We start from the raw sequence: 17,631 nt of genomic DNA, 5'->3' as shown, positions 1-17,631 counted from the left end.
CCTCTGTAGGTAAGGTATTCTCTACCCTCCCCCTCCCCACAGCTACTTTCCAGATTTTCACTTGGTTTTTAATTTTCTGCAGTTTTGTATGATGTGCCTGGGTGTTGAGTTACTGGTATATATTTGGCTGAGCTTCCTGGATCTGTGGTTTAGTATCTGTCACTAAGTTTGGAAAACTTTCAGCCCGGTTACTTCAAATATTTCTTCTCCCTCTGGGATTCCTCTCACACACGTGTTACACCTTTGGTAATTGTCCCATGCTACTGGCATGTTCCTACTGGCTTTTGAGTCTTGGACATACATGTACTTTCCCCTGTCTCTGCATATGGGGAGGGAAGTAGTGGTTTCATGTCCCCCAAACTGGTAACCATCTGTTACTATGTATTCACTTTCCTATAATTTGTAACTATTCAGGGGAAAAACTCCCCTGCTTTCACTACGCTCACATAAAGCTCCTTTTCTGCTGAGTGTTTCCAGCAAATAAGCCTCATCCAGAAACCTGATGGCAGTCTCTTGTTTTATGTAGCAAAAAGTGAAATCCAAGCCTGCAACTGGTGAGCCCCAGCAGGAACAGCCAGTGCTTGGAAAAGACCGGCAGCGGAAAGCCGCTCAAAACCACACACAGGAACAAAGCAAGGCCGCCCTGGAGCAGAAGGGAAAGGTGCATTCTACCTCGTGGACGGGGTTCCAGACCAAGGCTGAAGTGGAGCAGGTGGAGCTGCCTGATGGAAAGAAGAGAAGGAAGGTCCTGGTGCTCCCCTCACACCGAGGCCCCAAAATCAGGTGAGATGCAGGACTGTGGCCTAGAGCAGTGGGTGGCTTCTAAAAGGGTTTGTTCTCACTTAATGCTTTCTTATTGTAGCTTTTGTTTGGATGAAAGGGATGTTTAGTACGTGTCAGTCCTCCATGAGGGGTTCGTGTGCAGGCATCCCTACACTAGCAGAGATGTGCTCTTGGACCACCGGGAGGCTGGAAGAAGCACTAGCAGAGGAGACCTCGGGGCAGCCTTCTAGGGCAGGCCTTCGTGCCTTTTTCCCTCTTCTGAAGAGCCTCCTCCCATCCGCAGGGCTGTCTCTGTTGGCTGAGGCCCACCTACTCAAGGTTATCTTGCAGATCCTATTTGAGGCAACAGATTAGTGCTATCCACAAAAGTCAGTCTTTACAAAATATTTGTTAAATAAGTGAAGGTTTTTGAGGATCCTGTGAGGTTTTAAGCTGAAACAAGAACAAATACAAAATGTTGAGCCTTAGGATATTCTGTTACAGTATTCTTTTTTAGAATGACTTGTCATGGACTTAGAGCCAGTGTTAAAAAAGGAATTTTATCTTCTGGCTTAGACAGCCTCAGAGGTGCCAGTTAGAGGAAGAACTCAGAGTGACACTTACTTGACCTCTTATTTCAGGCTCCGGGACAAAGGCAAAGTGAAGTCTCTCCCTCCCAAAAAGCCAAAGCCCCAGATAAACCAGCAGAAGCAAGAGAAGCAGAAATTACCTTCCAAGCAGGTGAGTTCTGTAGGGCACCGGGCTTTGGTATAGCATAGCTCTGCCCGGGGCTGGCAGCCACTTTTGTGCCCTGATTAGTTAAGCAAAAAGAAAGGGCTTCTGGATTGCAGCTACATGCAGGACTACAGCTTTATAGAGGATGTTGAGGTAAATAGTTTTCAAAGTGGAGAGAATCTGGGACACCTGGCTAACTCAGAAGAGCATGCAACTCTTGACCTTGGGGTCGTGAGTTTGAGTCCCATGTTGGGTATAGAGATTACTTAAAAAAAAAAAAATTAAAGTTAAAAAAATAGGGGCACCTGGCTGACTCTTGATCTCAGGGTTGTGAGTTCGAGCCCCACATTGGGTATAGAGAGCACTTTAAAATGTTGAAAAATGAATAAATAAAAAATAAATAAATATTATAAATAAAATAGTGGAGAGGACCAAGTGTATCAGTTACTCTATTTCAACAATTATCTTATTTTACTTATTCCTCATACATACTGTCCCCTGGCCACAACATATTAAAGCAAACTGCTTCGCATATAAATATGCCTTATAAGAAAATGAGGTATATTGCTCAGAAAAATACCTCAGAATGCATCTCTAACTTACCAGGCCTTAAAAATATACATATATGATGCCATTATCATATTTAATGAAATTAATAGGCAGCCCTTAATATCATTTAATATGCAGCCCATATTAAAATGCCCCCAGTTGCCTCAAAAACGTTCTGTTATAGTTGGCTAGTACAAATCAAGGTCCAGAAAGAGTCCACACATTGCATTTGGTTTTTATATCTCTTAAATCTTTTTTTCCCCCTATAATACTCTTCCTTATCACCTCCCTTTTTCCATGCTGATAATTCCTTGGAGAGACTGAGTCATTTGCCCTTTAGAATGTATTACGTTTTAACTTTAGCTGCTTGCTTCCTTGTGGTATCATTTAACTTGTTCCTGTGATAACCATGTAGTGCCTGTAAACTGGTAGCTAGATGTACCGGCTTGATTAGAGTCAAGTTCCATTTTCTTTTTTTTTTTTGAAAGATTTTATTTATTTATTTATTTATTTATTTATTTTTAATTTTTTTTTTTTCAACGTTTATTTATTTTTGGGACAGAGAGAGACAGCACGAACGGGGGAGGGGCAGAGAGAGAGGGAGACACAGAATCGGAAACAGGCTCCAGGCTCTGAGCCATCAGCCCAGAGCCCGACGCGGGGCTCGAACTCACGGACCGCAAGATCATGACCTGGCTGAAGTCGGACGCTTAACCGACTGCGCCACCCAGGCGCCCCAGATTTTATTTACTTTTAAGTAATCTCTACACCCAACATGGGGCTGGAAGGCACAACCCCAAGATCAAGAGTCATACGCTCCACCAACTGAGCCAGCCGGTGCCCCTCAAGTTCACTTTTCTTGGCAAGAGTATTTCATGGGTAGTGCTGGGTGCTTTCTGGTGCGTTGACACCCTAAGGCACATAATGTCTGGTTGCCCCATGTTTAGTGATGCTCAGGGGTTGATCAGTAGATCTGTAAGCTTAGGGGTTGTCTGCCTGTCGTCTGTTTGTAAAGTTCCCATCAGCTTCTCACCTGATGGTTTTAGCACATACTGATGATTGCTATCTAGATCTGTGATTTCAATATGGGTTCCAGATGGTGGTTTTTTAGGGTTTTGTTTTTGTTTTTGTTTTTCCTCAGTTTTTCTACATTGTTTTAGTAGAACTTTAGAGAAAAGAATTTTCCCTTGTCAACTATTTGGTTACCATGCAATACCGTTTGTGTTGGAAAGGCAGGATAAATGCTTGATTTCATTTCTCTTTGTCCATTTTCAGAGTAGTGATTTGGTGCCCTACCAGTGAGATTTTTTAGTATTATAGATTCGTAAGTTTTTGTATACTTGATACGTTTCAGTCAAATATAGTTATTATTCTTGTCCCATCTTAGGCCAGCAGAAGGCCCTTCAGGGTGGCTCTCGATGCTTTCTGATATGAGCCTGTCTGTGGTAGTGTCCTTGCTTTCTGGTACAACCCGATGTTGCAGCTCATCTTACATAATTTTTCCCCTGGTCCTGGCATTAGCCATTTTCCCAAGCAGCCCTAGTTTCTTTTAGTAGAAAATGGTTGTTCTACATTCTTGAACATCTGAGGTCAAGCATTCTTTTCTCCTTCCCTAGTCCCTTTCTGTTAAGTTTCAAGGGCAAAGGAAGCATTAGCTTCTCCTCCTCAAGGAATCTGTCTCTGGGAAGTCTGATCCATGTTGTACTATCTTATGGAGCTCTGTCTCTGAAATCCCATAAGTAGTATTCTTGTTAAGGGAAAGGGCCAGCGAGAAGGTCTAGACTCTGGGCTGACTCTTTTGCAAGAAGACTCACGTGAGCATCTAAGGGCTAGAGCTCAGGAGCACCTGCAGTGTTTTAGAGGGGCCCTTCTCTTAGGCATTCCTGGTCTGGTTTCTTGCCAGTGGACAATTCATTTTGCATTTTCTAAGGGTCACTCTCTGGAAGTTCACCTCTTGTGGTGAACAGGATTTCTTATTTTCTCTCTTGGGTGGTGTTAAGGGTAAGGTGATATTCAGTGCTTGAAATTCATAATCTTGTTTTTCCCTATTTCATTTATAGACACCTAGGAGAAAAGCTAAGGGAAATAAGACTGAAATCCGCTTCAACCAGCTGGTCGAACAATATAAGCAGAAATTATTGGGACCTTCGAAAGGAGCACCTCTTGCGAAGAGGAGCAAATGGTTTGATAGTTGATGATGGTAGCAGACTGGATAAGAAGCTGGATTGTGCACTTCTTGGTAAAGCTCCCAGATCTCCCTCCACGCCCTCATGTTATTCTCTGATAGGACACTCCCTTTCCTACCCAGTTCACCACCACTTTGGTGAGAGGCCCCCTGGGCTCTGCATGTTTGAACTTTGGGCCCTCCCCGGTGGGTGATTAGTGAACCACAAAGAGAAAGCTCAGAAAAACATTTGGATGCTTCTTGTGTATTATCCAGGTTACCGTGTGAATTGTGTCTATAACTGTTACTCAGTCCTTTGTTTCTCAAATGGAAAAAATTGTAAAGAGCATTCTTGAGGGGTGAATTTTTAAGATGTCTATTTTGTTAAGGGTCTTCTTTAAATGAGATCTTTTGTGGCTTTTTTTAATAACAAATGATCATTTCTAATAGATGTGAATCCTTTATAATTAATGAACGTTTTTGACTTTCCTCTCATTCAGTTACATAGTTCCACATACTGCAGGCATTAAGTAAGAATGGAGAAAAATGATTTCCAGCCTAATCTCTGAGAGATTGGTCTCTCTCTCCCCCACTTTCTCCCAGTGACTGGGAAAGTCACTGAGGGCAGTGAGTCCTGGCAGAGAGCAACATCTGATCATTGTTTGCCAGATGAGTGGGTTATTATTAGTAGTTGAGTAGAAATCAGTCTGCAGTGCCCCACAGACACTAGCCTAGCTGGTGACAACCCACATTTTCTTTCCTCCTTAGGACTTACAGAGGTAAGGTCTGATGGAAGGAGCTCTGAGCATGAGGCCTAGGGTCGAGCCTGTCCTGCCCTTAACCTAATGGGTGGCCTTGAACCAAACACAGACTCTCTGAGCCTTAGGTTTCTTATCTATAGCGTAAGGAATGTAAAGTTTTTCTCTTATCCTTTTTGGCTCTACTCTTTTTCTAACTCATTCATTATAATTCATACTCCTTTTTTAAAATGTTTTCTTTATTTTTGCGAGAGAGAGAGAGAGCGCGCGCGCGCGTGCGAGCAAGCGAGCGCACAGTTTGGGGAGGGTCAGAGAGAGGGAGACAGAGGATCCGAAGTGGGGTCTGCACTGAGAGTAGTGAGCCCAATCTGGGGCTTGAACTCCAGAACCGCGAGATCATGACCGGAGCCGAAGTTGGACACTCAACCAAGTGAGCCACCCAGGTAGGTGCCCCCATACTCCTCTTTTAAACTCAGGATAGAGATGATTGGTTACTTCCAAAATTTTAGAGGTATCGCAAAAGCTGGGAGGGATGGTGAATAAATACTAGTGTAGATCCAAAAAGATCATGATAGCCTGAGGAACGGGCTAAACCTGATAAAGTGAAAATCACTGGGAACAAACATAAATTCCTTCACTTGGGTTCAAAAACCCTACTGCATAAGTTCTGGTGGGAAAGTCGGGTCCACCGAATTCACATTATGAAGCAACAGTGTGGCTGCCACACGTGTAATCGGACTGTTTGGCTGTTGTAGTGGAAATGGGATGTCTCTGGTGAGTCAGCTGCTAGGCCTCTGGGTTGGCCAGAGCACATGTGTAAGACAAATGTGATGACCAAGTTGGCGAAGGAAATAAAAATGTCAGACGGAAAACAGTGAGTCACGAGTTGATTATTGTTGAAGCTGGTTGTAGGTAAATGGAGATTATCTATTCGCTCTGATTTTGTGGACATTTGAAATTTTCCATAATAAAAAGTTTAAAAAGTCACATGAGTAACTCAAGGAAACTCGTACTGACGTGCCTGAGAAGGGAATTCTTGGGGTCTTATTAGCTTTTAGTAGAGCCCAGAAGGATATGTGGAAGCAGATGAGTAAAAGTCACAAGGAATCAGATTTTAGAAGAACTTCAGTGTGGCTGCTCCATGTCTGGAACAGTCCGAGTAGAGCAAGTCCGTGATATTGCCAGGGGATTCCAGTTCCAGGGGATTGGGCTAGAGGAGGTGGTAAGGATTGGCCAGCCCATTAATGTTTGGCCCCAGGATGACCTGAAGATGTGCTTCATGTCTCACCCTGGTCCCTGAGGCCCCTTTCTAGAGAACACCTCTTCATTCTCTGTTTAGTGTCCTTCATACCCGTGGTCCTCAATAAGTCTGCCCCAGGGTTGGGATGGTGTAGCTCCTGCTTAAAACCCTTCAGTGGTTTCTCATCTCACTTTGGTTGAAATGTTAACTCCTTCCTGTAACATGCAGTGCCCTCAGTTCTGGAGCCCCTATCACCTCCCCTACTTGTCTTTATCCATCTCTCCCGCCAGGCCTTCCTCCAGTTCCTTTGTCTCTGCCACCTCAGAGCCTTTGTGTTTGTTCCCTTCACCTGGAGAGCTTTTCCCTCAGATCTTTTGCTAATCAACTCAGATCTGTAACTGAGCTGTAAACCCCTCCTGGAGCTCTTTCCTGGCTAAAGAAGGGCTTTTCTTCCCCTCTGTCCTGCCCCCATCACTGAACTGTGTTACTCTGCTTATTCTCGTTCTAGCATTCAGGTCTATCTGAAATTATTTGTTTATTCTCTTAGTATGTATGCTTTGTGAGAGGAACTTGATCTCTCATTGGTCCTGGAGACAACAGCACCTGGAATTGAACCTGGCACATAAAGGTAATGAGTAAATATTTTCTGAATGAAAAAAAAAAAAAAATGGGCAGAGGAAGAAACAGTACTCAGTAGGTCAGAGAAGAGTTGGAAATGTCCAAAGTTCTGGACTCTCTAGTCCAACCTGATGCTGTAATAAATGATGCTTTCTTCAGAATCATTGCAACCCTTGGAATATGGCCAATGCAGTATCTTGCAGTGAATGGTCAAAATGCCCTTTATTGATTTAAAAATGGATAAAGGAGAGACCCTGGAAATATTTAATTAAACCTTTCATGGGAGAGAACAAAAGGACAGGGGCTGTATCTCCAGTGTTATCTTGAGACTGGAGACTTGGCGAGTTTGAAATGTTCTTACAATAGCTTGGCCACACTTCTGTCCTAGGAAGGTCTGTGTACTGTGGAGGGAGTAAGATACTTTATTAAGGTATAATAATAATAATATAGGTATATAATATAATAATCATATAGGTATGATAATAATTAAGGTATAATTCTGTAAGAAGATCTACCACTTGCTGGTCAGCTAACCTATTTTCCCTTTGCCAACTCTGCTCACCAGATACTTTTTGGGGGTATGCAAATATATATAATTAACATTCAAAAGTATAAATTCATATTTAGAATAGATAAAAATTGGGGTTCATTCATATAGCTTTGCCTTATTCTCTTAGATCTGGATGCTTCTTCTGATAGCTTTAGCAACCCAGTATATTTAAAACATTGTTCAACTGCTTGGAAAGTTATTGCTCAGTTCTTTTAAAAAGTGATATGAGTGATATGTGGACCAGTCATCACTTTCTCAACAACCGGATTCCTTATATGGTATCGTCCTTGGGGACACCTTACCACGGTTTATCTGGGCAGCTCCATTTACCTTTGCCTTGGGAGTACTAATGCACAAGACTTGTGCTCACTTCTTTGCCTCAGGGCCTAAAGTTTCATGGAATGGAACTTTCTGAATTAAACATGAAGGTGGAGGTACGTAGTTAAACAACAACAACAAACCTTTTGTTAACATCCAAGACCGAATGCCATCAGTCAGACTGGCAGGTTTCGGTAGCATCTTCCTGCTTGGTAGCCTGGTTAAATAAAGAGTTGCAAGATTGTGTGCTTTCTTTGCTTTTGGGGGGCTACTTGGTGGTCTTGAAGAATCCGCTCTGACCCAGGATGTACGGTCCCTTCGTTTAGGGTCAGCCTGCAGCTAGCATTATGTCTCAGCTGTCTTGAAGTGAGATCTGTCAGCTGCTTCTGTTACAGTTAGAGTGTATGGATTCATTCGTTTTTTTTCTTTAAGTTTTAATTCCAGTATAGCTGACATATAGTGTGACATTTGTTTCAGGTGTACAATATAGTGATTCACCTATTCTATACATTACTCAGTGCTCGTCATCATGATAAATGTACTCGGAATCCCGTCACCTTTTTCACCCACCCCCCACCCACCTCCCCTCTGGTAACCATTAGTTTGTTCTCTTTAGTTAAGAGTCTTGGTTTGTCTCTCTCTCTCTTTTTCCTTTGCTCGTTTGTTTCGCTTCTTGAATTCACATATGAGTGATATCATATAGTATTTGTCTTTCTCTGACTGGCTTATTTCACTTCACATTATACTCTCTAGCTCCATCCATGTTGCTGCAAATGGCAAGATTTCATTCTTTTTTATGGCTGAATGTGAATTCGTTCTTCAGAATACGTCCAAACATCCTTTGGTACGTTTTAGCCTTGAAAAGAGTTTTTCCAACCAAACATTCAGAGCCCAGACCCTCAAGGTCCCAGAGATCCCATCTATTTCGCCCTCAGTCATCTGGGGAAGCAGGAGGTCAAATATGCCAGAGTGAGTCCCGGCCATCTTCAGTCTTCTGCCTACTGACTGACCCATGTGGCTAGTTCTCTGCTTTATATCCCCATAACTCACTTTTTGAGAACCGATTGACAGACATCTGCCCTTTCTGCCATATAAGTAGCAACTCCGCCCATGCTACTTGGAAAGTTCCTAGAATCTTCCCCGCTCCATCGTGGCAGCTCCATCATCTGACTGTGAGGATGCCCAAGATGAATTTGCATTTCAGTTAGTTTCAGATGGTGCTCACCTGTGCTTTCTCTTACTCAGACCTAGCTGGTGCTTTAAGGGCCAGGATGAGGTTGCTTTGTGTTTCTGTCAGGCCAGATAGAGATTTTCAGACTTCTTTGTCCAAGGTTGACCAGTTTAGAAGTTATCCATATGTGTGGTCTTATTTTGGTTCTTTCGTTCTTGTTCTAATGCCTCTTCCTTACCAGGAGGAATTGCGGAGTCTGAGACTGCTCATTGATTGGGGTGTTACTCAGTGGCCCAGCCATGGATGGGTTATGGGTACATCTGCAATTACTCTGGCTTCTGATTCTGAACTGGTGTTTGGCTGCAGACAGGCTTCTGTGCTTAAGGAATGTCCTGGGGAAGAATATGGAAGACACAGGACTGAGCCCGGTAACTAATTCTGAGAAGAAAACTGCAGAGACACCAGAATACCTTGGACCACCCACAAGTGGAACATTGATAGATGGCTAATCTAATTTTCCTTGGACTTGTCCATGCTGCCCAGAACCTGCTGCCATTTATCAGACATAGGACTTCACTGCTGCAGAGTCATCCCGAATCTCTTTCACTGGCCATCTGACAGAAGGAAAATCCTTTCTGCCCTTGAGGGCAGGGACTATATTTTACACTTTTCTGCATACTCTGCAATACTTAACAATGATTTACACATAGTAGGAGTTCATTTCATTCTGTGGAACTCCCTGAAGGCCATCTGTTTCAGGGTTTAGCTGGGCTTATGAAGGACAAGAGAGTCATTTCCGGAGGTGACGTATGTGAAAGGGCCCCAAAACACAAAGCGATAGAACAAGAATAATAAACTGCTGGTCACAGTCCTTTGAACACACCGCCCATGTCCTTTTTGCTGTTCTTGTCCACACCAGTTTGTCCCTCCTTTCCACTTGTGTGCTACCCAGCATCCAAACTCAAGCCGGATTTCTCCCCGGGGACCCTCCCCAAACCAGGGAACCGCAATCCCTCCCTCAGTTTCTGACACTTAACTAGTTGGCATCCACTGACAGAGCATATGCTACTATGGCTTGTCGTATCTTTAGGTCTTGCTTCCTCAAGGAGACTTGTGAGCCTCCAATGGCAAGGACCTGCTTCCTGTAATCCCAGCCTCAGGACTTGGCACATGGCTGACCGTAGAGATTGGTTATCGAGGATGATGAAGACGAGGGGTAAACCAGACATATCTGCTGCAGTGACTTCTCCCCAGCTTGTCATTTTGTTTTCTTTTTGCTCAATCTCCTTCCTTACAGTAGGTGCTCAATAAATGTCAGTTCCTCCCCATCTCTCCTTTTGTCCTCCTCCTCTTCCCTGCGTTGTTGTCTGACCTTCAGTCTGCTCAGATGCTGCTTGGTCTGCCTTGTGGCCAGAACCCATCTGATTCCTGTCCCCCTCTGCCAAGGGACTCCCCGCCCTCCTGCATAGGGCTGGATGTTAAAGGCTCTTTCCACAAAAACCTAGCTGTAAGAAACAGAGTCTCAAGTGTCTGCTCACTCCCAACCTCTCCATTTTCCCCTCCTTTTCCTCTCTCCTGGATTGACACTCTACTGTCCACATCACTCTTCAACCAAAAGATATTCAGATGCTGTGTCTTGATGAGACCACTTCAGAAAAGATTCTTTGTATGCTAGCTCATGTTGGGGAAGACCCTGTCATGGCACTTGGCACCTTAGACGGAGAGAGAGGTCTAGAACGTTGTTCTCCTGTTGTAATGAGAGGACAGAATGCTGGTGCAACCTTCTGATAACATTGTGATTTATAATAAATATATATTTGGTCTTTGCCCCCTGGTCCTGGCACAGAGCTCCTAAAACCCTTGGAATTTCCTGTGAAGAGAGCAATTTAAGGTGTCTTCTGTTAGGTGATATTTGGGGGTGCCTGGGTGGCTCAGTTGGTTAAGCATCTGGTTCTTGGTTTGGGCTCAGGTCATGATCTCACAGTTTGTGAGTTGGAGCCCCGTGTTGGGCTCCATGCTGACAGCACAGAGTCTGCTTAGAATTCTGTCTCTCCCTCTCTCCGCCCCTCCCTCCTCTCAAAATAAATAAATAAACTTAAAAAAAAAAAAAAAGGAGGTGATTTTTGGATGCACCTAAGGATGAAGGCTGGTGCCCAGAACAACCAACCATGTGATTAGAGGCTGGAGATTGAGTTCAGCCACCGGTGGCCAATGATTTAGTCACTTGGGCCTACGTAATGAAGCATCCATAAAAACCCAAAATGATGGGTTTTGGAGAGCTTCCAGGTTGGTGAACACGTGGAGATTAGGGGCGAGTAGAACACTTGGAGCCGGCATGGAAACTCCACATCCTTTCCCCCTGCCATGTCCTATGCATTTCTCCTGTCTGGCGATTCCTGAGTTCTATCCTTTTATAATAAGCTGGCAATCTAGTGAGTAAAATGTAAGTTCTATGAGCCACTCTAGCAAATTAATCAAACCCAAGGTGAGGGGGGCGCTTGCTGGAACCTCTGATCTTATAGCTAGTTGGTCAGAAGCACAGGTGACAACCTGGGCTTGTGACCAGCATCTAAAGGGGGCGGAGGTGGGAGGCAGTCTTGTAGAACTGAGCCCTTTAACCTGTGGAATCTGACGTTATCTCCAGGTAGATGGTGTCAGAATTGAATTGCAGGACGACTGAACCGGTATCGGAGAATCGCGTAGTCTGGGGAAATCCACACGTTGGACTTGGGTGCAGAATTGTAGTTGGTGTCAGAATTGTAGACAGTAACTTTTAAAAGCGTCCCAACAAACGTAACTGCTCCAGTAACCCAGTGGCCATCAGTTGCCAAGTATGTGAGGTTGTCTAGCCCTCATAACACACCACTGGCTCTGCAGCAGGGTTCTGGGGAGCAGAGCAGGCCTGTGTTCCCTCAGAGTTGAGTAACGCCACCCAGAAATGAAGAACAACGTAGAGGCGGAGTGCTTTGGCTCCTACCAGGCCGGTGATGTCCACTGGAAGTCTGGAAGCAGCCTCCCTCGCTTAATCAGACCCCAGGCAAACCACAGGCCCACGATGGTGTCACTTAAGCCAGGTCACCAAACCCGGGCTAATGCCTAACCTAATTGTAGTTTCCGTCTCCCCCAGAAATGTGAATCTTAGCCTGTCAATCAGGGATTTTCTGATAAGCACTACATGGGCCCTCTCCATCCCCCAAAGAAAAATGATGAGCCCACCTAATTAGACCCCTGCCCTTATACCTTAGGGGAGGTGACTTTGCCTTTCTTTTCCTTTCTTTTCTTCTGCTAATAACTTTCTTGCTCCACACTCCTTCCTGTAAAAACCTTCCATTTTGTGCATCATCACAGCAGCTCCCCTCTACCAGCATCCCCAGCTAGATGGGAGCTGTGCTATTCGTGAATTGCTTAATTAAGTCCATTAGATCTTCAGATTTACTCAGTTGAATTTTGTGTTTTGACAGTGTCGTAGTGGAGTGTGGGCAAAGCAAGACTGGGGCTTGCCCATCAACCTCAGCCACCCCCCCTCACCCATGGGAGAGGGCAGCCGAGACTCGAGACTTGAGGGGCTTTTCCTTGATGGGAGAAAGAACACAAAAGAGAACATCTTCCTTCTCATTTCGCCTCCTGACCCTTCCCAGAGGCAGAGTGGGGGCGGCCTGGTGGTTGGAGAAGCTTGCCTGAGGGCAGGTGGTCCGGCTGTGACAGGTGGAGAGCAGCATCAGGACCCGCTGTCCCCACTCCCCCACCCCCACGCGGGCTGGGTTGGAGTGCCACTCCTCTCCCTGAAAGGCTGGCTGAGTGGCGGGGGGGGGGGGGGGGGGGGGGGGCTGCTTTTTCAGAGCCATTGCCTACTCTCCCCTCAGGTGCCCTTTGCCACAGTCCTGGCTGAGGTCATCAAAGGGCAATCGTTCCTCCCACTGTCTCACAGCTGGTACAACTGGATGCCCCTCCTAAGATCCCCTGGCCACCTGAGCTGGGACCAGAGCAGGACTCCAACCTGGCCCCAAGTTATCTCTGGGGCCTATTTAAGGAGCTGTCTTGTATTTGAAAACACTTTTTGCCAGGTACATCGAACATTTTTAGGATAAAAAACGGTTTGTCTTTTTCAAATTACGTGGTAAGAAAGGGAAGGACATTTTTATTCTCACATGTTCTTTGGATGGCAGCAAAACCTTTTAAAACCTCATTCATGGAATCAATAATGCCAAGTTTTCATGATAAATTATTAACTTAAACGTTGAGTCCCTTGCTTTACCACCTCCGTTCCCCTCCAGGGCAAAAGAGGGGAGTCATCACTGATTTTTGTTGTTGTTTCTCTCCCTCTGCCTCTCCCTGTCTCTCCTCTCCAATGCTACCAGAGGCCAAATGTACTCATATACATCAAAATAGGTGAAGAGAGTTGGAGCAGTGAATACATTTACTTTATGATTTCCTCCTTACCCTGGCTTTGCATTTCTGTAAGGGTGGATTGGCCCTACTCGGTTTTATAACAGCCTTTCCTGGAATTCTGCAGATATTTTCATTGCCCTGGAGGTCAGATAATGGCTATTTTCCATAGTCATGAAAATCTCCGGGGTGAGCGGGGCAGGCACTTAACGAGGACTATTAAAGGGATGTTAAGCTTGAAGAGGCTGCTCGGGAAATCACACACCCTTGCTCCCCGTCTGCCGGGCTCTCCTGCCCTGTGGCCAGCTGTGTGTGGATGTGGCTGGCGAAGGGGAAGAACCCTTTACCTCCTGTTCTCTTACTCTCCGCAAGACGATAGGTGCCCTACACTCAATCAAGTACAGTGGTTCAGAAAATAGCAGCTGACAATTCCTGAGCACTCAGTCGGGCGTCTGCTAAGGATCATCTCATTCAGCAAATGCGTATCCCATCCCTTTCCCCTATCACACCCAGGGCCCAGATGAAGACAGAAGGGATATCCGTGTAGGTAGACAGGAGGTCCCTTTGCCGCCTGCTCACACACCTTCTGGAACAGGAGACTCCCCACCTGCACCAAGCACCCCATGCGTTTCCATATAGTTCAGAATATACATCCTGGACCTAGGCTAATTAGCTGAACCTGTCCCCTCTGTGCACCTGGAACACCAATAGATCCCTCAGTGGCGCCACTGACAGTCTCTTTCTGGGCCTGTCCTCTCTGCTGGGGTACAGCTATAGGAGGGTGGGGGGCGGTGTCTTTCCTTCTGTCTGACCAGCTCCCAGGGCAAATGTAGAGAGCAGGCATTTAAGTGAATGCAGTGAGAGCAATCGCCGGTGGGGGGGGGGGGGGCCCTAGTGGTGAGCCAGCGTGCCCCAACGTTCCAGGGAACATCAATGTTCTTGGCGGCAGGGCCCACATGGCTCCCAGAAACCTGCCACAGGGCCTCTGGGTTTTGACCCTCTTGGTGAGCTGTAGGCAATGTAGGGTTTTAACAGGGGACTAGTATCCCCTTTCCTGAAGGCAGTGAAGAATCTGACCTGCTCCAGTGGAGTGAGGGACAAACGAAGGAAAGCCAGAGAAAGGCCAAGTCTCCTCCCAAGAGATTCCAAGTTCCCGAGGGTAAGAAGCACCATGGGAGCCATGCGGAGCCAAGTGTGTCCCCAGTGGTGCTGAAGGAAAGAGAGTGGGGCTGCCCCTCCCTGACGCTGGAGCGCCCACTCCGCCCCTGTTCACAGCCCATCTCCCCAGGAGGCTGTGGTGACACGGGATAAAGGCCAAGGGACAAGAGGGTGACCTTGGACACATCACTCAGACACTCCAGCCTTTGCTCATCTGTAGAGGCGATAAAGCCCACTTTGCAGAACTATTAGTGTTTACTGACTGGAGAAGCATTGTGAAGGGTGGGGAAGTCCTCGGTCGGGGCCAGCAGTATCTGGGGTGCATAGGAAGAAGGGGCTCCATGATGTCTTTTGCACCCAGTGCCCTGGGTAAATTCACAGGAAGGAGGAGAAGGGCCGATTGTCCTAGAAGGGTTTGCCCACTACCGGATCACTGGCTAATTTCCACCTCTTTCCTGCCCGGGGTGAGGGAGCCCACCCTGTCCTCCGGGGTAGGAGCACAGCACTGGCCCCACCTCTGCAGGGAGACCCAGATGTGTGGGCGAGACTCTGCCCCAGGGCAACCTGCCCTCCTCAGCCTTTCCTTCTTCTGCAGGGAGAACATTCTGTCTGGTTTCCATGTTTTACCTTGGTGAGGAGCTGGCTCCTGCCACCCAGCCCAGACTTGACCTCAGCATCTTTTCAACACAACAGTCTAGGCAAACTCACCCGACAACTACAATGAGTTGGCATGTGAGGTGAAACCGTCTTGCCAATTTTGCTATAGGGAACAGCCTTGTTTGCCAAAATGTAACAGTGTTAATAACTGCTTCTTACCGAGCTCTTGTTATATTCCAGGCATCTTGTTAAGGGTTTCAGGGGCATTAGCGTCTTTAATCCTCATAAGGTCAGGAGGTGGATGCTGATTAGTGTGCTTATTTAATGATCAAGTGAGACCCAAGAGAGACTGCGCCTCCCTTCACTCAACGACTATTCATGGAGTACCGACTTCCTGCCAGGTGGTCCTATAGGAGCTGCTGAGGGCAGTGAACAGAATTCAGTTCCAGCCAGCTTGGGGCTCACATTCTAGGATCCAAGCCCCGATTCACCCCCGGATGTTTGGTCCGGACCCAGGTTCTCAGCCTGCTCTGCTCCTTGGAGGAGGGACAGAGAGGAACCCAGAGGCCAGAGCTTCGGGCTGGAAGGAGTTTGCATGGTCCTTGAGGGTTCATGTCCAGAAATTGTGCCTCCACCTTGAGCTTCTTTCAAAGCATTTGCAAGCATTATAACCAGGAAATTGGGGCTTCCAGGGGGAGTTGAGAAAGGGTCTATATTAGCTTCCTAAGGCTACCATAGCAAAGCATCACAAGCTGGGAGACTTAAAATTATAGAAATTTATTGTCTCACCATTCTGGAGATTAGAAGTCCACTATCAAGGTATTAGCAAGGTTGGTTCCTTCTGAGGACTCAGAGGGAGAATCTGCCCTTTGGCTCTTCTAGCTTCTGACATTTGCTGGTAATCCCTGGCCTTGACATTCCTAGGTATAAGATGTATCACTTCAATCTCTCCCTCGACATTACTCGGCCACCTTCTCCTTGAGTCTGGTCTTCATATGGCATTCTCCTGTGTGTGTGTGTGTGTGTGTGTGTGTGTGTGTGTGTCCAAATTTCTCTCTTCTTCTAAGAACACCAGTCATATTGGATTAGGCCCCACCCTAATGACGTTGTCACAACTTGATTACATCTTCAAAGACCCTATTTCCAAAGAAAGTCACATTCACAGGTACCAGAGGTTAGGACTTCAGTATATTTTTCTGGAAGATACAGATCAACCTATAACAGGCATAATAGGACTTCTAGCCTTTTCCCCACTTCTTTTAAAACAAAAATGTTAATATAGGGGTACATGGGTGACTCAGTTGAGCATTCAACTCTTGATTTCAGCTCAGGTTATGATCCCAGGGTTGTGGGATTGAGCCCCGCATCGGGCTCCACACTGAGCCTAGAGCCTGCTTGAGATTCTCTCTCACTCTCTCTCTCCCCCTCTGCCCCTCTCCCCTGCTCGTGTGCAAGCATGCTCTCTCTCTAAAAAAAATTTTTTTTAATGTTTATTTTTGAGAGACAGAGCATGAGCGGGGGAGGGGCAGACGGAGAGGGAGACACAAAATCCGAAGCAGGCTCCAGGCTCTGAGCTGTCAGCACAGAGCCCAGCGTGGGGCTCAAACCCATGAACCATGAGATCATGACCTGAGCCGAAGTTGGATGCTTAACCAACTGAGCCACCCAGGTGCCCATGACTTAAAAATCTTAATATAATTCTTTTAGATACAAACAACACACTCACATGGCACAAAATTAAAAGATATGGTACCTCTCTATCCCTCCTAACCTTGGTCCTGAGGCCAGTGAGTTCCCTTGCCTGGAGGCACCCGTGTTAGAATTTCTTGGGCGTCCTTCCAGAGATACTCTCTGCACTTACAAGCACCTGGGTCCATATGATGGAGACCTTGGTGTTTTGCACCAGGGTTTTTTCCGTTTTGTGGCACGTCTTGGAGATCCTTCCATTCTTTTTCACGACTGCATAGCATTTGATTCCATTACTGTGACATCACATTTAACCAACTCCTTATTTCCTTATATGGAAATTTCACTGGCTTCCAATCTTTCCTATTACAAACAGCTTTAAAGAGAAATCTTGCACACACATCACTGCATTAATCGTGTTTTTTATTTTCTGCATTTTATGATGCTCTGCCGGTCTTGGGACTTTGATGGTCCTCCTAGGGTTAGCTCATTCCTAGGGATAGTAAACACCTTGCCTGAGAGCACTTTTCATATGCAAACCACCTCCTTTATCTACCTCTCTCACACCAAGTCAGTATTCCCCCTGCCCTAAATCACCTGTTGGGCCAGGTACCCAACAAGGAGGGGCCTCCCCTTTAGCCCAGAGCCCACTGGAATGATTCAAACTGGCCAATCCTAAATCTGTCCACACTGGCTTGCCTTGCCTTTTCCATGGAAATCACAAGAAACGCTTGTGCCTACGCTTTCCCCTTGCTCCTTCAGCCTTCTGAATGACTCTGGTTCCCTGTGGGGCACGGCAGACCCCTCTGCTTGGGAATTGTAGGCAATAAGCTATTCTTGTAAAGGCAGTTGTCATGGCAACATATGAGGCGATAGGTGCGTGAACTAACCTTATTATGGTAATCACTTGGCAATCTATATGTGCATCAAATCATCGTG

At 46.1% G+C, this 17,631-nt stretch overlaps 1 protein-coding gene and 1 long non-coding RNA gene across 3 annotated transcripts in view; one reads left to right on the top strand and one right to left on the bottom strand.

Annotated features, from left to right (window-relative positions):
- The window catches only part of RBM28 (RNA binding motif protein 28), a 30,954-nt gene extending 25,114 nt beyond the window's left edge, over positions 1–5,840 (top strand). For both annotated transcript variants that reach the window (XM_019825765.3, XM_011280536.4), the window contains exons 17-19: positions 527–783; positions 1,404–1,503; positions 4,107–5,840. In XM_019825765.3, coding sequence (XP_019681324.1) covers positions 527–783; positions 1,404–1,503; positions 4,107–4,241 — 492 coding nt within the window. In that variant the 3' untranslated portion in view covers positions 4,242–5,840. The remainder of the gene's footprint in view (positions 1–526; positions 784–1,403; positions 1,504–4,106) is intronic.
- A 1,189-nt stretch (positions 5,841–7,029) lies between these two features.
- On the bottom strand, positions 7,030–16,962 carry LOC123384021. Its single transcript, XR_006594516.1, has 3 exons — positions 16,778–16,962; positions 15,796–15,926; positions 7,030–7,227 (listed from the first exon to the last, which is right to left on the bottom strand). It is a non-coding gene; the product is annotated as an uncharacterized LOC123384021 (long non-coding RNA).
- Positions 16,963–17,631: the final 669 nt, after the last annotated feature.

The sequence above is a fragment of the Felis catus genome, chromosome A2 (assembly GCF_018350175.1).
Source record: "Felis catus isolate Fca126 chromosome A2, F.catus_Fca126_mat1.0, whole genome shotgun sequence".
Lineage (NCBI taxonomy): Eukaryota > Metazoa > Chordata > Mammalia > Carnivora > Felidae > Felis > Felis catus.
Note: the sequence above shows the minus strand (reverse complement) of the source record. Positions and strands in the feature narration are given on the sequence as shown.